The 25930-nt window shown below is 42.4% G+C and overlaps 1 protein-coding gene and 1 long non-coding RNA gene across 6 annotated transcripts in view; one reads left to right on the top strand and one right to left on the bottom strand.

The window, feature by feature from the left end:
• Positions 1–355: 355 nt before the first annotated feature.
• Positions 356–25930, bottom strand: part of Mtbp (MDM2 binding protein) — an 82553-nt gene continuing 56978 nt past the window's right edge. For 2 of the 5 annotated variants that reach the window (XM_063264120.1, XM_039079754.2), the window contains 5 exons: positions 25740–25895; positions 21549–21644; positions 17320–17586; positions 15352–15589; positions 14878–15135 (listed from right to left, as the gene is read on the bottom strand). In XM_063264120.1, the coding sequence (XP_063120190.1) occupies positions 14911–15135; positions 15352–15589; positions 17320–17586; positions 21549–21644; positions 25740–25895 (982 nt within the window). In that variant the 3' untranslated portion in view covers positions 14878–14910. Of the gene's footprint in view, positions 583–761; positions 853–5302; positions 5592–6323; positions 6390–14877; positions 15136–15351; positions 15590–17319; positions 17587–21548; positions 21645–25739; positions 25896–25930 lie in introns of those variants that run through there. The other 3 variants (XM_006241656.5, NM_001130717.2, XM_039079751.2) reach the window with 3 other exon arrangements.
• Positions 7084–14434, top strand: LOC120093658 (uncharacterized). The gene is made up of 2 exons (XR_005487118.2): positions 7084–14073; positions 14186–14434. It is a non-coding gene; the product is annotated as an uncharacterized LOC120093658 (long non-coding RNA).

The raw sequence follows: 25930 nt of genomic DNA, 5'->3' as shown, positions 1-25930 counted from the left end.
GCTTGGGTCTGAGCATGGAGAAAAAGTGGAAAAATGGAGAAGATATTCCTACTTGAAAAAGGATATCTGAAAGGAACATTATAAAAATGCAATAGGCCCTACTGTAAATTATTGCTGGGAAATGGTTCCAGAGATCATAGGTATGACCTAAAGCCCTTCAATGTTACATGAACTTCTTAAATATGCACTTGAAAATTGTTTTTTTAAAGGGTTCTTTCTGTGGATAAAATTCTGAGAATGGTAAATATTATTTTTAGCCTGTTTATATAAAATTTGAATAATAGAACTATTTGAAAATGTAGCCAGAAATCAATTATTACTTTACCTACAGTTCTCTAAATGACATTAAATTTGATTTCACTCAGGGAAGCAAGTTTAATAGCTCATTGAAATGATTACACCATGTCCACAGAGGGTACAGCATCACATCTAAATGATAAGAGAAAAAGCAGTGGAAACATCTCTTTTGGTTTTTTTCCTCTTCTCCTTTTTCTTCTTCTCCTTTTTCTTCTCCTTTTTCTCCTCCTCCTTCTTCTCCTCTTTCTTCTTCCTCTCTTTTTGCCCCTTTGCTTGCATCGAAGGCTACACAGAGAGGACCTTGATCAATGTTACGGCAACAGCAAGGAGAGCGGAAGGGGGTGGGGATATGGGAAGACAGCAAGCTTGGTGAAGACGAAGGAAGACGAGAGGAACTAATGTGAAATCAGACCATCTATAGCTTTTTGGCAGGTGGATGAGGGAAAAGCATGGCAAACACAAACCTTTTCAGGATGACTCCAGTCTCAGGCAGGAACTGCCTTACTCTCACGCTTGGCCTGAAGGTTGCAATTCTTTCTTGGCTTGGACTGGGGCCTAGGAATGTTGAAAGAAAAGAAAGCCAGTTATATTTTTAGCAACTTTTACTTACAATTCTTGTATGAATAAAGCTTATTTTTCTCACAAGAACCCAAAGGCAATGACCAAGAAAGACCTTCAATAATGCCTCATTAATTGTAGCTGTTCTGCTCTATGATTCTCATCTGTACAGCAGTGGGGGATGGGGATGCAAGTTTCTTCCTCTACAAGCTTTTTGGGTCTCCCAGGAAAGCAAAAAATCCAAAAGAGAAAGCAATTCCCTCTTTCTTCAGTTATAATCTTGATAACTGGCCTTTGCCACCTTCTTTCTTGCTGTTCATTTGTAGATGTGAGTGAGACCTAAGGTTTATCTACAATGAGTCGCCTTACAACCCAGGGGCTTGGCACAACAAGCACAAAACTGTTCACTGTTGTGTGGTCTGGTGAGGCTGGTCCACTCCTCCTACTGTTGCTTAAATGCCTGGGCTCACTCATGTAGCTATATTTGGATGGGGCATTACCCTGGGTGGGGAGGTCCTTAATGCTTCGTGCACAGAGATCTGCAACTGATGCTGGCTGAGACACGTACCTTGTTGTACTCCATATGACCTCCCCCATGTGCTCAGGACTATGTTCCAGTCATTGAGATTTACTGCCAGCTTAGATGCAGGGATTAGGGACATGAAAATCATCTATCTAGATGGGAAGACCCAAGGCTTTGTAGAACTTTTTCATGCTCTGCATTCTTCCCTCTAGACATAGTTATCTTCGTTCTTTCTGTAAACAAAATGTATACAGGAAAAAGGCCAATGCAACATCTCTCCTCCTGACTCTTCAGGCAACAGCTTTGCTCAACATACCATCAACACATAGCATAGCTCACCAGTATTTAGGCCCTGTGGCTCTATGCTTTCCCAAGGAAAAGAGGCATCAATGTCTACTTCCCATTCAAAACAATGGGAACTTCCCTCAAGTGAGTCCCCAGTGGCTGAAGTCTAAACTCTGTTCATACCTTCCTCCTCTCTCACGTACCTGTCAAGGTCATTCAGTTGCAAAACTTCCTAAGCATGGATAACTGGCCATCTGGGCTCCTGTCCTGGAGCACAGCCCGAGTAGGTACAGCTCCACTCCAGCCCCTCTTTGCCCCTTGTCTCGTGAGGTTTTGTTCCTATTAACAGTGTTTGCTAGAGCTCCCTACAGATTGCCTGAGTAGTCACAAGTCTTCCCGTGTGCCCGCTTTCTGGTTTATTTGAGATATTGTTGACCACGCTTTATTTTTAGATATTTTTCTGGGTCATTGGAAAAGAAAAAAAAAAGCTATGAGAATAATACAGTAGCTAAGTAGAATTTGAGTTGTGGAGGGGTAATGTGATGGTTTACACAAGAAATGTCTCCCATACTCACGGGCATTTGAATATTTGGTCTCCAGTTGGTGGGTCTGTTTAGGAAGGTTTATATGGGTCAACCTCACTGGAGGACATGTATTAGAGGGACAGGCTTTGTAAAGCGTGCGTTGCTTCCAATTCACGATGTTCTTGCTGAAGATGTGAGCTTGCTGCTTTGTGCTCCGGCAGCTAAGCCCGCCACTTGCTGCCAGTACTTACTAAGCACAATGAACTCTAACCCTCTGTATCTGTAAACCCACAGCAGCTCTTCTACAATTTGTCTTGGTCATGTTCTATCAAACAGTGACAGAAGAGCATCTGAGGCTGATGAGAATTGTTCGTAACTCCCCTTCTGATGCAGCCCCGATTGAAAAGGACCCAGTCAGAACCTCTTTGCTGTAAGAGTAGGCCAATCCCTGAGATACACAGTGCAGACATGAGGTTGGCAATCAAAACCAGACATCTCACAGCTCCACCCCTGACGTTCATGCAGCCTGCATCTACAGACATCTTCAGAAGCTTTTCTTATTGGTGATGGGTAGAGACTACAGGCACACTGTTAAGAATATGAAAGCTATTGACAGATTTCTGAGAAATGGTTATTTTTGAGGGTGCTGTGGTTTGTATGTGTTTGCGCTTCATCCCTTGAGAGTTCCTGTGTTGAAAACTTGGCCCTTGCTATGGTGCTGATGTGGTGTGAGCTTTAGAAGGTGACGTTCGGTTAGAAGTCCTCAGGTCAGGAGGGTAGTGTTCACAGAGGTGTTAATGGAGTTCTCCTGGGACCCCTGAGTTACTTCTCTCTCTCGAGAGCTGCTGTGATAAAGGGCAAGGCTGGTCTAGTGATGTAACCTTTGCACACATGCCATTGCCTCTGATATGCCAGTCTTGATGCCCTTACCAGATCCTGATGTGGATGCCATGCCCTTGAAGGTCCAGAACTGGGAGCGAGATAAAGCATTTCTTAGTAAAGCTACTAAGCCTCACATCTTTCATTACAGGGATGAAAGAGGCAACCAAGACAGCAAGAACTGGCTGGACACTAGCAGCTCGCTCTGGCCCAACCTAATGCAGTAGAAAAACACAATGTAATAAAGGACACTGAATCAAGGGTTTCTGGGCATACAAGAAACCTTCTAAAGGCATGGGCATTAAGAAAGGAAATCAAGGCACAGTGATTTTCCTGTGAAGCCTTAGAGAATACTTAACACCCAAATTGTGCCACATGCTGCATCTGTAAGAGCAGCCCTCAGCAGTGGGAGAAATGTTCTGCTAGGTAATTTAAGTATTATGCACATGCTATATATTTACACAATGAGAGTTTCAATGCTACCCAGGACAGAGTCTTACTGCACATGTCTATCATTATACAGCACATGAATAACAGCTTGCTGAGATTTTATTGATCAATGTACAGACCAGTGCACCACCACATATTCAGGGCCTAGAACACTTACATCACTGGTTCAAGTCAATTACTCCAACATCTGAGTATTGCACCTCCCTACAAAGGTTGTAGTCTACCATGTCCAGATACCTCCTCTGAGCTGAATACAAAATGCAGGACTCCCTTTTCATAGAGGAGCGTCTCCTTCTCTGCCTTATCTGGGGGAGCATGCCCCCACCCCCAGTCTTCTACCTGAGGAATGTCATATAGTCCTTGGCAAATCCACAAGCTCAATGACACCCCCAACCCTCCCACCCCCCCCCAAACCTGCCCAGCAAGTACCTGGGATTCCTGGAATGCCTCTCCATACAAATAAGCATTCACTGTACTTTAAAAATCCAGCCAATGAAACTTCATCCTAAGAGCAACCCCTCCCCATTCTCCAAGGTCCAGATTAACCTCGGTTCACCCTGATCAAGTGTGTGCATACAAGCGAACTCCAATAAGAGTATGTGCACAAGTTAAGACCTTGTTTTTTATCCTGAACATTTTTTATTAATCATTTTATTTATTTACACTTCAAATGATATCCTCCCTTCCTGGTTACCCCTCTACCAACCCTCATCCCATCCCCCCACTTCCCCCTCCCTTTTTGCCTCTATAAGGGTGCTCCTCCACCCATTAGTCCCTGGGAGCTCTGGGTGGTCCAGCTAATTGATATTGTTGTTCTTCTTATGGGGTTGCAATCTGCTTCAGCTCCTTCAGTTCTTCCCCCAGCTCTTCCATTGGGGTCCCTGGGCTTAATCTGATGGTTGGCTGTTGAGTATCTACATCCATACTGGTCAGACACTGTAGAACCTCTAAGGGAACAGTCATATCAGGCTCCTGTCACCAAATGCTTCTTGGCATCAGCAATAGTGTGGGGGTTTGGTGTCTGCAGATGGGATGGATCCCTAGATGGGGTGGGCTCTGGATGGCCTTTCCTTCAGTCTCTGTTCCATTTGTTGTCCCTGTTTTTCCTTTGGATAGGAATATTTCTGGGTTAAAAATTTTGAGATGTGTGAGTGGCCCCATCCCTCTACTGGGGCCCTGCCTATCTACTGGAGGTGGACTCTACAAATTCTATCTCCGCTTTGTTGGGTATTTAGGCTAAAGTCATCATCATGGGTTCCTGGGAGCCTCTCACTTCCCTGGAGTCTGGGACTTTCTAGTGCCTACCCCAGTTCCCCACCTCCCTCTGCTACATATTTCTATTCAATTTCCTGCTCCTCTCCTATCCCTTCCAATACCTGGTCCTGCCCCCCCTTTCCCCTCCTCCCTTGGCCCCAGATCCCTCCCTCCCTCCCTCTAGCTCCTGTGATTATTTTGTTTCCTGTTCTATGTAACACTGAAGTGTGACTTTGGTCTTCTTTCTCCTTAAGCTGTATATAAATTGTGGGTTGTATTATGGGTATTCTGAGCTTTTGGGCTAAAATCCACTTATCAGTGAGTACACACAATGAGGCAGAGAGAGCACACTCAAAGTCATGTACAGTGACACACTTCCTCCAAAAAGGCGCCTTCCGAGCTTCCCCAAACAGGACCACCATCTAGGACCAAGTTCCAAATGCCAGAGCTTGTGGGGAACATTCTAATTCAAACCACCACAGGCAGCAACTCAAGTGGGTAACACCCTAACAAGGACATGCAACCCATGAAGTAATGAAATATTACTGTTTATTGAACAATTAAATAGTCAAGAGTTAAAACATTTAAAATATATAAAAAATAACATAGGTTAAAAATATTGGGAAACTGTAAAAATAAGTGCATTAGTTAAAAATACTTTAACTGAGCATCACAAAACTATATAAATACAGGACAGCACGGATCCCCTTTACAAGTATAGCATCTACTGAGTAAAGGTGCCGGTTGTGTGCGGTTTTCTAAGTAAAGGAGGATGGAGAAGTTTATCTCTTGCTCATCTTTTCTACCACCCATTCGATCACCTGGGGAGGAAGAGACAGACACAGGATTATAGAGTCACTCAGTGCAAAACACTCACGGTAAAACAACTTCCTACAGCTTCACAACTAAGCTCTGAGTGTGCCCTCCCTCGGGGCACCTCACTTCCCTAACCTCCCCCCCCTCCCCGTTTACTCCAATATTAAAATATCCCTATGAAGCCTCAAGTGTTCGGGTTTTTTTGTTGTTGTTTTGTTCTTTGTTTTTTGTTTTTTTTTTCTTCAAAGAAACTTTCAAAGACAGCACAGAAAATGTAAAGTAAAAAGACAACATTTGGTCCTTACACTTAGTTTCCAAATTAAGGGCATATTGAGCCCCACGTGCAAAGCTGAGTCCTGGAACTGTCCTCAATGACCAGATGATGACTCAAGTCACTTATCTTTATTTGAAAGTACCTTTGGAAATGGTCACTCAAAAGAGTTAAACCATGCCTGGAAAACAGCTAATCAAAATAGAGTATTTTTTTCCCAGTTCTTTGAAATATTTTTTTTTCATTTTTCTCTTTTAACATCATTTGAGAAAAACTTTTTTGATAAAACTACCTCTTAAAGAGTTATTACACTTTGCAAGAACAAATCTATTGTCAAATATCAAGGACATTTCAGGAGGGTGGTGTTGAAAAGACCATCTCTACTTTTACCCTAAGTGTGAGCAGAGCAGCAGCCCTGGAACAAAATCCCAATGTAATTGAACAGGGCTTTTTGAAAATTACTTACCTGCACCACATTGTTGTTGGCTGTTTTCTTCATTTCTTCAAAGAGACCCCTTGATGTTTTTAGATCCTAGACATTAATGAAAAACGCATTTGGAGCCTTGTTTGTTACATTACCAACAACAGCTCATTATCAATGAGCTAGAGATTATCCTAAGGAAGTCTACAGGTGCCACTGCAATTAGGAAAGTGTTGCCCAGATTCAATGTAGTAATAAAGATTCAAGCTGAAATACAGAAATTCCCTCACCAAACACAGACAGACAGACAGACAGAGACACAGACACAGAGACACAGACACAGACTCACACACAGACACAGACGCACACAGACACGCACACACACGCACACACACACACACGCGCGCGCACAGCCCCACATCTCATGTCTCCAGCAGTGCTGGCCCATGTGCACCCTCACTGTACCACTGATGCTTCAGTACTTGGGAAAGAAATATGTGGTCTCTATTAATTGTTCAGATATGTATTTTTCCCCTTCTTTTTAGCTATTTCATTCTACCACAAAGAGGAATAAAATATAGTCTTACTTCCTAAAATATGATAAGACTGGAGATTTGGCTCAGTGGTAGAGCACCTGTGTACCATGTACAAAATCTTGGGTTCAATTCACAGAAAGGGGGGCAGAGTAGGCAGTGAACATATCAAATTAAAACACAAAATTAAAATAAAACCTTAATTGTACAATAGAGGGAAATGCAGCCCTCTAGCAAGCAGGAAATACCTCACAGAGGTAGCTACTCTGAATTCTTCTAGCAATTCCTCCTGTGTGTACCTTCATGTTTCCATCTGTCATGCTTTGCTGGTCCCTGATGATTTAGCCATTTCAGAATGACTGAACAGCACAGATCATTCACAGATCGAGGTCTATGCCCAACACCTGCCTTCTCCTTCTCTTTCTCTACAGTGTGATTACATCAGAGCTTGGCTGTAGAGAGCGGCGCGGTGAAACAAAGATGGCGCCGACATCCAGCCTTGTCTGGATATAAACGACTTACTGCGCATGTGCAGGCTTGTCCCCTTGCTAGGGCTCCCTCTAGTGGTGAACAGCGGTACTGCACATGTGCGGTTTATTCACCAGGTGTTAGTTGACCGTTAATATGCTAATGAGGTGATTCATTCTCCGCCAATCCCTGGAGGACAAGTAGTGGGGTGATCCAAGCCCCACCAATCCCTGAGAGATAATTAGCATACTGCTGTCTATATAAGCCGAGCGATTTTGCTGCTCGGGGTCCCTGTTCAAGAGAGCTGTAACACTGAGAAGAGCTGTAACACTAAGAAGAGCTGTAACACAGTAAAGGCTTGCTCGCAGAAGAATCCTGTTGCCACGCGTCGTTCTTGCTGGCGGGACATTGGGCGCGCGACAAGTGGTGCCGAGACCCGGGAACCAACATCGCCGGTGCCAGGGGACCCTTCAGTGTGCTGAAGAGGATTCAGAACTGCGAGAAGGTAAATTAAAAGGTAAGCTTCGAGAGGCATGCCACTTTTTGGAAGAGAGCATGTCAGAAACGGAGCAGAGTGAGAAATTAGGCTTCGAGAGGCATGCCCCTTTTTGGATTTAAGAGAGCATGTCAGAAACGGAGCAGAGGCAGAAATGGAGCAGAGTGAGAAATTAGGAGCTCGCAAAAAGAAAAAGGTTACTAAAACAAAAGTGAAAGAAATACAAAAGGCAGAAGAAATGCCGCTGGAGGAAAAAATAAGAGTGCCCCGGAGGACGAAGTACAAGTCATCCGGAGAGGATACTTTGTATCCATTAAAAGAATTAGAAGCCTTAGAACTGGCTGGCAGTGACTCTGAGCAAGAGTTGTCAGAGTCCGAGGAGGAGGAATTAGAGGAAGAGGCAGCCATATATGAGGAAGAAAGATATGGGCCTAGGTGGAGAGCCACTGTGAAGAAACCTAAAGTTATGGATCCTTTGTGGGCAAGGCTGGTAATTTTGTTTCTTTTTTTCTTTGTGTGGGATAGAGAAGCCACAGACAGCAAGCTTAAGCCTGGACCAAAACCTCTTTGGCGAATGGTCCCTGCCTGCTTAGAGGATAAACGATGTGAGGAAGCCATTAGAGCCGTTAGGACAGGTCAGAGGGTCCTTGCAGAACAACAAGAAAGTATGTCAGAGGGAGAAAAGGTCTCGAAAGAAAAAGAGAAAAGAAAAGGAGATAAAAGGAACAGAGAGAAGGCAGAGATAAAAAATGGGGTCAGTGCAGCTTTTGTTGTGGCTCAAGTTGAGGCTATTGCTAGGTATGTGATTAGGCTGTGGAAACCTCACAGAGTCATACTGATCAGATTTGATAGAGGTAGACCGCCTGAAAATTTATTCAGGAGAATCAAACAAAAAGATAAACTTGAGTGTGCCTACTTGGATTCCTGGTCTCAAGGAGATTTAGCAAGTGACAAGGTGCTTTTCTTAAAAAAGCAGTTTCAATTGGCCCTTGGAGCCTTGCACCTGTAGCTAAGATATGTGTAGCCACTTCAATTTTGTTTTCTGATTGGTTTTAAATGTATAAATATTCTCTACATGCCTTGGTTATGGACTATTGGCTTTTAAGTTATTGGATATGGTTTAAAAAAATGTAACATTGATAACAAAGTTGACATAAAACTGGTAAAATTTAAAATATGCTCATGTTTCTGTTGATACCTGTTCCGGTATTATACACGCTACTCTGATGACTGGTGAAAAGGCTTGTAATGCCATTAGCCATTGCTTAGAGGCATGGGCAGCCTGGGGAAAGCCTGATAGTCTCAAGACAGACAACGGGCCTGCCTACACTGCTAAGTCCTTTCAGGCATTTTGTCAGACAATGCAGGTCAAACATACTAAAGGATTGCCATACAATCCTCAGGGTCAAGGAATTGTGGAAAGAGTACATCGTACCTTAAAAGAGCTTATACACAAATCAAAAGAGGGAATTGCCAGCGGCCAAACACCAAAAGGACAACTTTCTTTGGCTCTTTTTACTCTAAATTTCTTAATTTTGGATGCGCATGGCCGCTCTGCCGCAGATCGCCATGCTGCTACTATACCTATAACTAATGCAGAAGTAAAGTGGAAGGATGTCTTAACTGATGAATGGTGTGGCCCAGATCCCATGATTTCGAGATCTAGGGGAGCGATTTGTGTTTTTCCGCAGAATCAAGAAAATCCAATTTGGGTACCTGAGCGTTTGACTCGAAGATTGTCTTCTGCTCTTCCTGAAGATGAGACTATGAACCCTACTATTACTACTGGGGATGGTAATACAGGTTAATTCGCTCACCCTGTGGGCTATTGCCAGATCCTGGCCAGTACCCATGCCAGTTCATAGCAATTCTACTGTTTTGAGAATAAGAATGACAAGCATAATCTCTGGCCTTGGTTTCAATGGGTGCTGTCCAATGAGCAAGGGTTATATACATCCCTGACCCCCTTTGCTAGGTTGATGGGAGAGAACTTCGTGCTGTATAGTGTTTCAGCTACCAGAAAAAGGTGATACCAGGTTGATCAATATTCAATATAATAACCTCTTGGTAAATAATACTGCCACTAGTACTTCAGTATGTGCTAGATCACCTTTTTTCTGATAAGCACTAATGTAAGCAGTGGTGCTTTAAATTATAATAGCTCTGATGTAGTCTGCTATTTAGCTGAATGCTGGGATGGCACCAATGACACCGCAGTGATGGTTAAGATTCCCTCCTTTGTGCCAATCCCAGTGGAGGCAAACCCAGATAGCTTTCCTATTCTTAATTTGCTGAAAGCCAAAAGAGATTTTGGAATTATGGCAGCCATAATTTCAGCCATTGTGCTGTCTGCTGCCGCAGCTACCACAGCTGCAATCGCTATGACCAATCAAATACAGACAGCTGAGACTGTCAATCAGAACTGCAGTGGCGCTAGAGATACAAAAAGAATTTAATACCCATTTGGCATCTGGCCTTCTATTAGCCAATCAAAGGATAGATTTAGTTCAAGAACAAATTGAAGCACTGTATCATATGACACAGCTGTCTTGCGTTTCCTCCCTTAGAGGTTTATGCATTACTCCTTTGCGAAATAACTTTTCTCAGAATTTTCAACAGAGCAAAGAAATCTCGAATTATCTGAAAGGAAACTGGTCCATGAAAGCAGAGCAACTATCAAGACAATTGCTGATGCAGATTGCTGTCCTCAACAGCACTAGGCTGGACCCCATCACAGTTGAAGACTTTACCTCATGGGTTACCGATGCTTTCTCCCTTTTTAAGGAGTGGGCGGGCATGTTTGTCCCGAGGAGCTATTGTCCTCCTGGGTTGCGGAGTAGGTCTCTGGCTTATTGGCTGTTTAAAAAAGAGAACATGCCAGACACAAAGTGGTTGTTTACCAGGCTATGACCACCATTAAAAAGGGTACTTCTCCCAACATATGGCTGGCCTCTTTGAAAGATCAAGAGTTCGCCCTAGATCATTTTTGTCACAGTCATGTGGAGTCATTGTATCCAGGGACGGGCAACTTTCCTCGAACTCGGACCAACCTAAGACACGGGGCCCGGTGGCGATAGGGTAACTCTATGACGGGTAAGGCCAAGTTTGGATGAGAACGACCTAAGACAGGAGCAATGACAAGATTGACGTGACACCCAGATCTAGACCAGTCATTTTATTAAACAAAAAAGGGGGAGATGTAGAGAGCGGCGCGGTGAAACAAAGATGGCGCCGACATCCAGCCTTGTCTGGATATAAACGACTTACTGCGCATGTGCAGGCTTGTCCCCTTGCTAGGGCTCCCTCTAGTGGTGAACAGCGGTACTGCACATGTGCGGTTTATTCACCAGGTGTTAGTTGACCGTTAATATGCTAATGAGGTGATTCATTCTCTGCCAATCCCTGAAGGACAAGTAGTGGGGTGATCCAAGCCCCACCAATCCCTGAGAGATAATTAGCATACTGCTGTCTATATAAGCCGAGCGATTTTGCTGCTTGGGGTCCCTGTTCAAGAGAGCTGTAACACTGAGAAGAGCTGTAACACTAAGAAGAGCTGTAACACAGTAAAGGCTTGCTCGCAGAAGAATCCTGTTGCCATGCGTCGTTCTTGCTGGCGGGACATTGGGCGCGCGACACTTGGCACCCATAATTAGCTTGTGTTTGCTTTATTCTATCTAGGCAAAGGCGGTGTAACCACGAGGTGATCAGACTGGCCACGTATGTTTCTTTCACTCAGCTTCTACACTTCCTCTGGTGAAACAACCTGGTTACTGGTTGTTTTCTTTCTTCCACGGACAGACAGTGTTCCACTCACATAACTGATATTTCCCCTCTGACAGTGGGTTGAGTACAAGCCTGACAAAGCATGTAACACTGGCATGTTCTGGATGATCTCTCACCTCCGTTTTCTCTGGGCTTTTACTTCCAACTTCATTATCTTTTCTTAACACAGATCTTCCGTCCACCTGCCCAGATGCCTGGAGTCTCCCAAGACCAGGCCCACTAGGTTTTGTCTCATTGTAGGCCAATTTTTGTTTTAGTTCTTGGTTTCGCCTTTTATGTGTGCAACTTGACTTTCTAACAGATTCCCCATAAGAGAGAAGGATATATTTTAAAACCTTTTCTGGATTTGAAAGTGCTGTTATTGAGCCTTCTCATCTGATTGGGTTATAGAGCAGATAGGTCACTCTGGATTAATACCAGATAGGTCACTTTCCCTCAGAATTAGAAGGTACTTTCTACTGCCTTCTAGTATACCATGATGCCCTGAAGAAGTATCATACCATTTCATTCTTGGTCCTTTCAAGAAGTAAACACCCTTTCTTTTGGTAAATCTGAGAAAATATTCTGGATACTTGGAGATACCTGCTGTAATTTTTACTCACTGACTTGGGTAAGCAGCATCTTTTCCAGCAAGAGGCCTGGGTTCCTCATTTCTGGGAACTTTTAAAAAATATAATTTTTTTATTTGTTGAATTTATAGTATAATTATATCATTTTCCCCATTCCTTTCCTCCCTCTAGATCCTTCCATGTGAGCCCTTAAATCTATGGCTTTCTTTTCCTTTAATTATTGTCGCGCGCACGCGTGTGTGTGTGTGTGTGTTGTTTAGGGAACCATACTGGTAAGACTTCACCACCAAAATTAAACCAGGAAGAAACCTATATCCTAAACAGATCGGTAACAAATGAACAGACTGAAATAGTAACAAAAAGTCTTCCAACAAAAAAGTCCTGGGCCTGATAGATTGACAGCAAAATTCTACCAGACTTTGAAAGATCTACAGCCAAACTTTCTTAAACTATTAAAAATAAAAAACAAACAAATAACAACCAAAACCAAACAAAAAACCATTAACAGATCACTCTCAAATTCCTTCAATAAAGTTGTCTCTCTCTCTGACACCCAACCAGGTAATGATACAAGGAGAACTACAGGTCAATCTCCCTGAGGAATGTAGATTCAAAAACACTCAATAAAATGTCTGCAACCCAAATACAGACATACATGAAGAATATTACCCACCAGGGATAAAGATGGCTTCATCCCTGAGATGCAAGGAAGGTTCAACATAAATGGACCAAATGGCAAAAGATGCAGAAAAAGCATCTGACAAAATCTAGCATGCCTTCATGAAAAAAGTCCCAGAGAAAGTCAGGTAGAAGGAACATACTTCAATATAATAGAAGCTATAGAAGAGAAACTCACACCAACATCATTCTAAATGAAGGAAAACTTGAAGCAACCCTACAGAATTCAGGAAGGAGACAGAGCTGTCCATCATCCACACTCCTTTTCAAGACTGTGTTGGAAGACACAGCAAGAGCAATAAGGAAAGAGAAGAGAACTAGAGGGTACAAGGAGGCATGATTAGTCCAAGGATCCCTGTTTGCAGATGGCGTATTGTATAGAAGAGATTCCAAAAATTCTACCGGAAAACTTCTAGGAACAACTAATTCAACAATGTGACAGGATATAGAATCTACTTGCCCAAATCAGTAGCGTTTCTACACCTCTACAGTAAACACACAGAGGAGATCATGGACACATGCCCATTTGCAACAGCCTCAAAGAAAATAGAGTATCAGGAGGTGAGTGAGTCCCTAACAAAAGCTTTGCTGTATTTTTGATGATTTTTCTCTACCATAGTTTCTATCTTTGAAGCTCCCTCCTATTATCAGTAGAGGGTCTTCTGAATCTAGCCTCCATTTTCTCTTTCTAGAGTTCTTGTTTCTTACTATTTGAAAAAAAAAATATCTAGCTCAGCTGTTCAGCGTTTCTATTAAATTAGTTTCCTCACACCTTTAATTAAAAGGAGCCTTTGTATTCTGTGTGTGGTTTTGGTGACAGCATGTAATTCTAGTTTTATGGGCACAGTTTTATTTCTGGAAGAATTCTAGTGTTTCTAACTTTTCTCCCACTTTCTACCCTTTCAGAGTTCTCTTTACATTTTGGCTTCACTTGACTCAGAAGTTACCCACACTGTCTGCTAGTCCTTGGCTGGCCTCTTCTATGTAGAAGAGAGACACTGAAAATATGGAAGCTTTGAGTGCTGAGTTTGGTGGCTTTACAAGGAAGGGGACCAGATGACCAGCTAGCTTCTCACTGCCGCCCCCAGCATTTCCTCCGTATTGGAGACTGTAGTGTCAGAAGTGTGGGCACAGAACTGTTCAGAGGCCCTGCGGTCACCACTGTGGAAAGAGGCCATTCACCTGTGGTTTGTTTAGTTTCTCTACTTCCTCTGGCTTCTGCTGGCTGAAGCAGCAGCAGCCTTGTTGCTATTTCATGCAGAAACAAGGTAGGCTTCTTAGAACTTCCTTTACTCTGCACGTGCTTTCATGTGCTTTTAAAAATGCTCAATGAAATATATGTTTAGTTTTTTCTTACCTTTCTCCACTTGCTTTTCACAGTGATGCTGCCCACCTGAGCAGACTTAAAAGAGGGTAGTGAATGCAGTCCCAATCCTGTAATTTTACCCCAAGACCTACTTCTGCATGCTGGTTAGGCTTCAGGCAGAGAGGACCAAACAGCACCCGAGTTTCAGAAAGCTGACACTCAACTGTCATCCCGTGGCTGGAAGAAGCTCAGTGGGAAAGAATGTCTATTGTGTAAGCACAAGGGCCTGAGTTCAAATCCTCAACACAGATGTAAAAGACCAAGCATGGATGTGTATTCCTCTAACCTCAGAGTGAGGAGGTGGCAACAGGACCACCCTGGGAGCTAGCTCAGTGTATAGCCATGATAGCCAAAATGGCAGGGTTAGTGAGAAACTCTGTCTTGCTATTCATCTTTGGCCTATGAATGCTTGCACGATATACCACACATTCACAACACAAAAAACCCCACATGATTTAAATGATTTAAAGAAAATTGTCACCTGAGCAGTCCCTCACCCACCCAACTCCTTATATCTGGCCAACAGTAACAGCTGCCTCCTCATTATTTTTTGTAATAAAATACTATACTCACCATTTAGCTTCATATAGCTTAATTATACAGTAATTACCAATTAATGCTAAAGCTCCCACTTAGGAAAATCACTAAGGCCTCTCTGACTGAAGCAGCTTGCTATACACAAGGCTAACATCAAACAAAGCAAATATAAAGTAGTTTCACTGCAGTATTTCTGTCTCATTTAAAGCAGCCTGGTAGCAGTGCACACAGATAATATAAAGCCTATGCGCACACATCTCACAGATATCAGAACACGAAATAAACCCAACTGGGAGCAGAGAAGACACCACACCTTCAGGTAGAACTTGGAGATGTCAAAGAGCCTCTGGCTGCAGGCATCAAAGCTCTCATGGGCCTCGGTGATGTGGTGTCTCTTCAAGGTTTCTGTCACCACCTCCTTCAGCATCTTCAACAGAAAGGAACAGCTGGCTGATATTTCTCAGAAATGGCACAACTATTTCAATTTTGATCATAAGCAAATTGTGACTTATACAGTTCCGATGTTATTTTATTCTTCATAAACCATTAGGCACATATATAAATATACTCGTACACATTTTTTTAAAGATTCACACAATGAAGTTTCATTTCATGTAGAACTGGGAAAGCAAGAAGTCTTTACCCGTGTATGTTTCTGGGATCGAGATTCCTTAATTTGCTTTGATGATTTTGATTCGTGTGCTCGTTTTTGTCCTGAACTGGTCTTTACAGTAACTTTGGAAGCTTCCCGACCAGGAAGTGGAAGCACTGACACACAGCGCTCTGCCTGAGGCTTCCTGGATGTCCCTACGTGATGGTAATGATTGCTATTGCAACTTGCTTGAGAAAGCAAACAATCAGAACTTTCTGATTTTGTAATTCTGTAAAGAGAAAAAAAAAGTTCAAATGAAATGTGTCAACAATGGAGCCTACTTTTTGCTTTAAATGTTACAACTATTTTCATTTAAACACAAATCTAAGAAAATTAAAATCTCTTGCTAATCTGCATAAAATAACCGACACCAAACAATGAAACTGTTCCTCTAGATTTGTGGCTTATGCACTGTGACAGTGCAGTCAACCTGACAGGATCTTGACTCTCCTGAGAGATGGCCTCTGAGTGTGACTGTGGTGGGTCATCATGACTGCACTGATCGCTGTGGAAAGACTCATCCTACAGTGGGTGGCGCCTCCCTCTGTCCCTCTCCAGGGGATACTGGACTGTGTGTGGGAGCTGAGCGTCAGTCTGCATGGATTGTCCTCTGCTTCTGATAGTGGATGTCTAAGCGCACTGCTTCACGATCTTACTGCAGTGACTCACTTCCCCTGCCATGAGGGACTGGAGGCCTCAACTGTGAGGTGGACATTTCCCTTTGACATTGCTTTTGTCAGGGTAATTTATCACGACAACAGAAAGTAGCTAAGGCAGTGCTTAAAAGAGAAGGCAAGTGATAACTAGACTTCAAGCTAAGAGGGAAAGTAATTAGCAGTATTAGGACACCTCTGTGTAAACACTTAATACCCTATTAAGCACTCATGCCTTTCATTACGGAATTTTAGGAAGAAACCACAAATCTTTGCATCACACCCCTGCAACTATCTGTGCAACACAAGTCACTCGAAACAAATACATACACAACAAAAATTAGTTCTTATTTTGGCTTTTCTAAATCATTTATATTTGCTTCCACAAGGACTGGGAACTGTCCTTTTTCAAAAGAGCCGTTAGAACCACCCATCTGCTCCCCTCAGGCTACAGTATACTACAGTATTCACTATACTTTCCCTGAATAGAAATAAATCTTTTTAATGGCTTGGCTTTGCAACTTGATCAGACATAAAAAAACGCCATGAACTAACAAAGTTGTCATAAAAATCATTTAGCTATTTCATAGCAGGAACAGTATTTTCATATTTTCACCTATTCAAAAAGTCCTCAAAGTTTTATTTCTACACAATTTATACTTTAAAGACTTAAGTATAGCCAGAACTTACAGCATATTTTATATGCCCAGGGCCTAAATCCAACCACATGGTCTAAAGATTTATAAATCCAGTATTTATTGTATCAACATCTAAATTCTAATATATTTGGACTATTTAGCTAGCAAAATAAAGTGACTTCAAACGTTCCATAAAATGCACTGCCATTGCACACTTTAAAGCTTTATCTACATGTAACGAGCGGTTTTAGGTGGGGCCTCCTGAAACCTCTTGGTGGAAGGCCAACACGAATAGGAGAGGAGCAGAGAGAGTTAACAAGACAGTCCACCCTCACCTGTCATCCTCACAGGGCCACTGAGCCTTCACCTACAGGGCCAGCTCTAGAGCTCTTGAGGTAAGTAACAGCTCTACACACCCACTGTGCTAATGACCTGTGCATTAGCACAGAAAGCAAGAGCTCCTTGTTTTCCCAAGTCATTTCTTTTTCTACCTTATAACCAAAGCCAGTTAAGTACTCAACATACAAACGAACTTCCTAGTCTGAAGGAATGAATCTAAAACCCTGTGCAGAAAGTAGCATAAGAACACGAGGCAGACGTGAAAAGCAGTTCTCCAGAGAACAAAGTACTTCTCTGGAGAGACTGTTTCTGTGGACTCCACAGGTCACCTTTTCTGGGGGTAAAGGCAACTGGCGTCTTTAGATCTCCGTTTCAATCCAGAAACTTCAGTTCGGAGTTCGCCTTGCAATGCGTCTCCTTCAGGGACACTCTGAGGCTCTGACAGAACTGCAGGGGACGGAAGAGGGCTCCACACGGTGGGGACTGGAAAACTGTCTCTGGTGCAGGTGGTCTGGGTCTCATAACGAATAAGGCGAGATTGAAGTTCAGAAAATCCCCCATCTCTTTCTAAAGCTTTCTGGTCATCCAGGCAATATCTAAAATGAGGAAGAGCATTAAAACCAAACATCGAGGAGAACAATGGGATCTTCTTTCCTTCCTAAAGGAAAAGAGCCAGGCACTGTCTTAACACCTGGTTTCCTAACAGTTGTTGGAGTTGGCTGAATGGCCTACTTCTCAGCGGCTCACTTTTTTTTCTAGTTTGCTATTAGATGGGAAGATTTACAAATGTGAAGTACAATCTAATTCCTCTTCAACTACACTTCTGTGGCAACAGATTCAGTTGATCCTTTGGATTATAGCCAAACTAGTATGGCTGCTTTAATATTTTTTCAAACTCTAGCCATCCCTGACTTCTCAGTATGACGGGGATGCCACTATGGGAAATGCTGACTCTGCTGAAAGGGTGACTTTACTGTCAATGCAAAGATTAAGATTTATAGTATAACGGCACTCAAAACTGAAATCCACTCCTCACCTGAGTTACAGATTTTCTTTTAAACGTGTTGGTTGGCTGTGTATCTGGGTTCTGCTTTAACCTAATCCACTGAATCAATGACGTATTAGCCGTGCAATGCTTCTGGGCTCAAAATCCCACATTAAGCACAGCAAATAAGCACTCAGGGAAAGCATCGACGACCTGGCAAAGCTCTCCACCTCCTCCCCTTTTTGAAACTGCATTAAGGACCACAAATGACTTCACTATGAATGATGGTCCAAGGAGAACTGACACAAACCTTTCTGTCGTCTGTTGTTTACACCTGTAAAAGTGTTCTAACATGGTCCCTAATACCAGAATAATTCTCCCAAGGAACACACTATTTCTTAGATCCCCGACAGCCTGAATAGGCTTTCAGAACTTTATTTTTCCCTCAGGTGACATCTTTGATTTCAAAGATTATAGATCACAGATTTATATGGATTTAAGTCCTAGTTTCTTTACCTATTAGCTATGTGAATTTGGGCAGATTGTCTTATGCTTCTGCTGCCTAATGTGCAAAATGTGATTTGTACTACTTACGGAAGGAGACCCTGTTGGGATTACTATCAGGTGTACTAGGGTCAGACTTCAAAACATGAAACAGCCACCAAATGGACAAGGTTGCCTTCATCATCCCTAGATCTGCCTTCTACCAGTGCCTCTTATGACCTACCCGCCACATGTAGCATAATCAGAACGTAAACTGTCGTTGGTGACTGCAGAGCCCGAGTTAATTACTAGTGTAACTTCCTTAGGTGAAAGAAGGGTCATCTTGCTCTAGTCAACCTGAATATACACCATGCACACGAACTCAGTCACTGACACTTCCAGAAAGGGTTTAAAGACAACTCTAAGACTAAAAATGAATACACAGAACCATTGGTAGAATAAAGGTCATGGTTAGGAGAGGGACAGTGGTGTCAGTCCAGGGGTCCAAAACGACTGAGTCCTGTAGGATGAATTAATCTAGAGCTCTAATGTACAGCACAAGGAAACCATGTAGGTTCTGTTCTGCAAATTTCCTAGCATTAGACTTTCAATACTTATTACACATGGCAAAGTGCAGTAACTGTGTGAGGTGGTGGCTATGATAACCTGACTGCAGCAATCATTTCACTCTGCACATATACAATAACACGGTATTGCATACCTTATATATACAGCTGAAATTCAAAGCTGCTTCGGTGATCCTAAGGTGTAGTACTGTGGACTGGAGGAACCCTGGTTTAAACTTGAACTATGAGAAATCAGTGCTTCAGTCAGAACTGACAGGCAAAAGACTGGCTCTAGATCACAGATCCCAATGTTTGATTCTTTCTCTAGCCTTTGGTTTAGCTTATTTTGTGAAAAAAAAAAAAAAAAACAAACTGGCAATAACCCTGAGGTTATTCATACTCTGTCCGGGGATATAAATAAAATATACAGTAAAATTAAGAACCATGAATTTCTGCAGACTCTGGGCAAGAAGTAACGCAGTGTCTGTGAGCCTGTACACAGAACTGTTTGGGGAGAAAATATCCTATGATTATAAGGCTGTTTGTACTATAATGTTTTGTTTCTAATATGTGGATTTTTGACTCCTAATGTCCTTCAACTGAATTATGTACAGTGCACATGCTCCCTTCACTGCCATTAAAATGCCCTTTAAGACAAAGTGACATGGTAAAAGGAGAGACACAGAACACAAGGTATATATCTGATGTCATGGAAATATTTATTGTCGGACAAATGATTAACAGTTTCATATTTTCTATATAAGAAAAGCTAAATGTTTTATGGGCGCTGTGCAGGCCAGTTTTATGTCAACTTGACACAAGCTAAAGTCATCTAAGAGGAGAAAACTCCAATTAAGAAAATGCCTCCCTCGGATGGAGCTATAGGCAAGAGTGGGTGATGTAGAAGGGCCCAGACCATTATGGGTGGGGCTACTCCTGGGTTCTATAAGAAATCAGGGTGAGCAAGCCATGAGGAACAAGCCAGTAATCAGAAACCTTAGATTCTCACCCCATGTGAGTTCCTGTCTTAATTTCCTGTGGTGATGCACTTTGGATGTAGAGGCATAATCCAAACAAGGCCTTTCCTCTCCTCCCTAACTTGGTTTTAGTCATGGTGTTTCATAGCAATAGTAGCCCAAACTAAGCTAGTAAGACTATGATAAATGTATCTCAGGATACTGTAAATAAAACACCATAAGGGTTTAGGTCAGTAATGCACAAACAAGTATTCATTAATATTTTAATAAATGAACATGAAGAACATGTTGTTTATAAATTCAGATGTGCCATTAATATTTTTCTGTATTAAGTTAAAACAAGAGAAAATAGGGAGATGAAGCACAAGATAAACAAAACTAAATTACATGTGGAAACACAATCTACCATGTGGTCAGATGACAGGCACTCTAGCCAGCAATCAGGATGCAAGTGTTAATGCCATTCAAAGCAGTGTGTCTGTGAGCTTCTAGGGCCAAGGAAGTAAAAAGCACCGGTGTCCGGGGTGTCTATCGGTGCAGCATGGCAGACAGAGCTAGCACTGCTTTTGCTCAGGACAGACTCTCAGTCCCTGGTAAATAAACTGTGCTTACTGATTTCAATTCTCAGATGTGAGTTATATGCAAACTATCTAGAACTCCCACTTAAGTTTCTTTAATAGACTAGGATCATAATATATGCATTCATGAATACTAAGTAAAATACTAAAAATAGAGTAGAAGGCACTAAACCTATCAAAATTAGTGAGACAGAGCTTTATGGGTCATAACATAAGGAATAGGGCTTTAAATATAAATTTAAAAACACAGGCGTAGGGCATGTGATGGTGCACACTTCTGTATGAGGGAGGTAGTGACAGGTGGATCTCTGAGATTGGCTTGTCCACATGGCAAATCCAAGCTGGCCCGGGCTACATAATGAGCCTTTGTCAAAAGAGAGAAAGGAAGGGGAGGGGGGAAAGAAGGAAAGAAGGAAGGAAGGAAGGAAGGAAGGGAGGGAGGGAGGAAGGAAGGAAGGAAGAGAGAGAGAGAGAAAAGAACAAAGTGAACATCAGATGGGGGGTGGTTGCTGGGTAACAGTGCTGGATAGACATTCACAAATACCTGAGTCCAGCACACAAGGCAAAAGGCTGAGGATGGCAATGTATTCCTACAAACCCAGTCCTAGAAGGGAAGAAATGGGGAACTAGCATTGCTAGAGCATTGCTGGCATCCAACATGATAAAAATCAGAGCTCTGGGTTCAGTGAGAGACCCTGAAAGGAATAAAGCAGAGAGCAATACAGAGAGAAATCCTATGTCCAATTCTGGCCTTTACATATGCATGCAGAGTCTCACACACACACACATGCACACATACTGGCCTTTACATATGCACACACAGTCACACACACACACACACACACACACACACACACACACACACACATACTTTGTTTGGGGTCTGTGTTAATTTATGCCATTTTATGTCACATGCAGTCCACAAAGCAGCTGTAGCAACAAGTCACAGAAGTGTAAGTAAAAACTTACTCAATCCCGTGGTAATGGCATTCCGAGGCTTTTTCAAAAGGTAAGATCTGAAGTTTTCCAGGACTAAGCTCTGGTGTCAAAACAAAAGGCTTTTCCCTGAAATGAAAAGGGTTTCATTTGTATTTAAGGTTTACTACATGACAGAGAAAATAAAAGTTTCTAAGGAGACAAATCTGACTTCTTCCCTACATGAGGTGTTTTTGTTTTTGTTTTTTGTCAACTTGACATGAGCTAGAACCACTGGAGGGAAGGAAACCTCAGTTGAGAAAATATCTCTAGCACACAGGGCTGTAAGCAAGCATGCGAGGCATTTTCTTGAGGGTCTTTGGGCAGTGCCATCTCTGGCAGGTCCTGGAGAGTATAAGAAATCAGGCTGAGCAATCCATGGGGAGCAAGGCAGGAAGTAGCATGGTTTCTGTTTCAGCTCCTGCCTCAGGTTCCTGCCCTGAGTTCCTTTGTGGTGGACTTTGCAGAAGTGTAACCAAGTGGCTTTCAGTCAGTAATTTATCATGGCAATAGAAACCTTAAGCGAGACATAAAGCCTACAAGTCAAGGCACCTGGTTGCAGTGCTGCAGGCCTGCAATCTCCTAACACCTCGGAGGTGGAGGCAGGAGGAGCACCTTGAGTTCCAGGCCAGTGTGGGCTGGGTAGTGAGTTCAAAGCAGGATAGAGAATGAAACCCGCTCGGTGAAAGGAGTTAACATATCCTGAAAAGCCTAAAAAGGCAACGAGACAGGCTAAGTCTGTGCCCTTTCTCCATTTGTTTTCTGTGCCTCCACTTAAAAATCACGATGGGATGGCACTCACTGGACAAGACTAGGAGACTGAGTAAGTCAAGAAAGAAAAATGATTTGGAATGTAAATTCAGGAGGCAACATTATTCCTACATGTATCACTCTGATCCTTGATGAAATGAGTTTGTGTCCAGTTGTTCCCTTAAAACATTTGACAGAGGAACAGAGTTAACTTGAATCTTTGAATCTTTGGTAAAAAAACAAACAAACAAAAAGCAAAAAACAAACAAAAAAAACCCAAAACCTATTTACTTCTTACTATAACAGAGTGCTGTCAGCTTGCCACTTATGCTCAGAGTGAGCAAATTCACAAGGATCAGAAGGTCTCCAGACTAAGCACTGAATCAGGTTCTTCTGAGGAGCATTTCAATTGCAAGCCCTTAGACCTAATCTCAGGTGGGGCTTTCACACACTTGAGTCCTTCTTCGCCTAAACCTGTAGGGCTACCGTGACTCCAGAGAAGGAAGAAGCTGCTGCAGTCAGACTAAGATCACTGGGCTATCCTGATGAGGGCCTCCCTTTCCTGGTGAGTTACCACCCACTGGTCTGATGGCCAGTCACACTCCTGGAACTCAGAATTAGTTCCATGGAAATAGGCGAGGTCTGCCACAGAGTTGTCCTTCCCTGGTGAAGTGCAGAGTCAACAGAGGCTTGGATGAGGAGTGGAAACAAGATGCAGTACGGAAAGGAGGTAAACCCAGAAAAGTAAACCATGCATATGCTCTCACACCCCCCACCCTGCTCCGCATGGAAGTAAGAAAGGCTGCCCTTCTGCAATTAAAGATTACGTACAGAACTTAAGCATTTGAAATTATTCCTTAAAATGTCAGATATGTACGAATTAATGAATCCTAAAACAAAACAACAACAATAAACCCTCATATGCTAATGCTGCTATTTAAGGTGTTCTACAAAAAGGATCCTTAGTGAATTGCAATGACCTCATTGTTTTGATGAGGGACCCTTCAAATGAATAATTTGTAAAACAGGACTCTTAAGTATTCCACATTTTACCCTTTTCTTCATTATTTCTTCTTTCAATCCTTCCTAGTGCATTATTTTTTTTATTTAATTTCACTCATGTTTCAGTTTTTTTCTAAAAGAAATGTAACAGATAATGTTTCTTATTCCTTTGGTGCACTCTAAGGCACAAGGCTGTGTGTCCCTTTGTTTAATGTAACCTGGCAACTGGATGGTGCCTTGCACAGGTGAGAGCAGCCAGGTCAGCTCAGCTTTCAACAGTCAAGCTAGGTCAGTGGTTCTCAACCTTCTAATACAGTTCTTCATTGTCATGGTGAGCCCAACAACACAATTACTTCTGTTTCTACTTCACAACTGTAATTTTGCTGTTGTAAGTCATAGTGTTAAATATCTATGTTTTCTGATGGCCTTAGGTGACCCCCTGTGAAAGGGACTTTAGACCCCAAGAGGGGTCACAGGTCACAAGCTGAGGAGCACTGTGTTAAGTGAAGATGCAGTCATAATGCCCTTCTTCCCTAATGTCAAAGAACCATCACATTCTTTCTAAGAGCTGGGCAAAGTGGCATGTGCCTGTCACCTCCACATTTGAGAGGCACAGGCAGAGAGACTGCAAATTCAAGGTTAACTTGGAGCATATAGTGAGTTTGAGGTCAGCCTAAGGTATATAATAAGACAATGTCACAGCAAAAACAAAAAGAAATCTTTTCTGAGTACATCACATGTAACAACTTCTCTCCACTGCAACTGGAAAGGCCCTGCAGTAAAAACACACGGAAGGTAAGTGTACAGTGCTGTTAGCACATTAATCTGCAGCTGGGGCTCTGAAAGCACTGTTAATACCACCAAACAGAAGGAAAGACCACTACCCAAATTCCTTGGCCAAATTATGTCAGCTTTATTCTCTGTCAGACAGTACTCTCTCCCTAAAGCAAGGTTTGAGAAAATAGCACTGAGTACGAAAGACAGTGGGGATTTCTACAGCCCCGAAAACTGCAAGATTAGGGGTTTATCAAGGGTTTTTGGTTACAGAGAAACTTGGCAGAACATTTCAAAATTATTTGGCAAACCATCTTATCAGAGTGGAGGTAGGATATAGGGTGTGGAACATGTCAAATTCTAGCAAACGGGTCAAGACCTGCTCAAATCCAAGTATCACAGAAAACAGGAATGAACTTATTTTGACCTTGTACTAAGATGGTCTCTAATCTTAAGCTGGAGTCAGGCTGGTCCATCAAGGACCACGGTGTGATAACTAGAAATTAGCATCTGTGCAAGGCTTTGCTTCCCCAATTCCTACTAAAAGGGGTTTTCAACCTCTCAAAGCCACGGGGAAGTAGGCGACTCCAAAGTTCCCTCCCTTTTATTTCATTAGGAGCATCACGTGATTAAGATGCAGACCTTTCTCCCCAGTAACTGTACAAAAGGCAATGATGCTCTGACTGTTTCTGAGATAACGCAAACCCCTTCCAAAACTTACCTTTAAGATAAATATTTATCATAGCACAATTCAAAATTAGTGAATCACAATGTCAAAGTGAGAGTCAACCTTTTACAAGGTTTTTTAAATGATGAATTAAAAATAAAGAAGAATTTTGGGAAGTAAATTATGTAATCTTCACAAGAAATTAATGCTACAGTTTTATTTATACTGTAGGCAATGGCAGGAGCAGCCAGCATTTGTTAAGTAGCAACTTTCATAGGTGCTGTCTCCAGAGTAAACTTAGGATAAGGTATTTATGCAGATGCTGAGTTTGTATATGGGAAGGTCACAGTTCCAAAAGAACCTTCACTGTTCTCTCACCTCCTTCAGCTGGAAGGCCATGGTTTTTGCCATTAGCAGTGAGGAACGACAACCATCATGCCACGTACTGGCAAAGAAAATTTAAAAATCCATATTTGCAAATCAAAATCTAACTTCTTAAAAAGAACTTTCCAGGCCTGCAGGACAGTTCAGCAGGTAAAAGCTTTAGCAAAGCAACTCTACCTGACCTGAGTTTAGCACTTGGGCCTCATAGAAAGGTGGCAGGAGGGAATGGACTCCACAAAGCTGGCTTCTGACATGCGCATGTACACTGTGGCTCACCTGAGCCCCCCACACACACTCCAAAGAATAAAACACAGGTAACAACAACTTCCAACATAAGTTCATTGTACACCAAAGACACATTTGCCCTGACTTCTGTGGGAGATGAACTGAGGTGTCCTTATCATCTTTATTTTCTTCAAATTCAGGGCCACAAAACAGAAGGGCATTTGGTGAATGCAAACACGAGGCAATCGAAGCTAGTGATGCACAGTGGAGAACCTGTGATTTCTGCCTCAGTACAGAGCAGCAATTACCTCCAGGGGAAAAATACAATGCTATTTTAAAATGACTTTTAGAAATTAATTGCAAATTGTAAGTTTATAACTCACCCCCTTTGAATCTGTAACGGCTGAAGATCTCCGACTGGTAATCCCTCCGAGGTGAAATATTTCAGCAATTCCTTAGCATCCAGTAATGTGATTGAGTCCCGGGGACCCTCTTTATGGCCCAGCAACTGTTCAGCCGAATGCGGTAATGAGCCAGTTCTGGGGAAATAATTTGTATAGTTTTATTAAAGGTG

Source organism: Rattus norvegicus, chromosome 7, assembly GCF_036323735.1.
Source record: "Rattus norvegicus strain BN/NHsdMcwi chromosome 7, GRCr8, whole genome shotgun sequence".
Taxonomy (NCBI): Eukaryota; Metazoa; Chordata; class Mammalia; order Rodentia; family Muridae; genus Rattus; species Rattus norvegicus.
The sequence above is the reverse complement of the archived record's forward strand: the minus strand, read 5'-3'. Positions and strand labels throughout refer to the sequence as shown.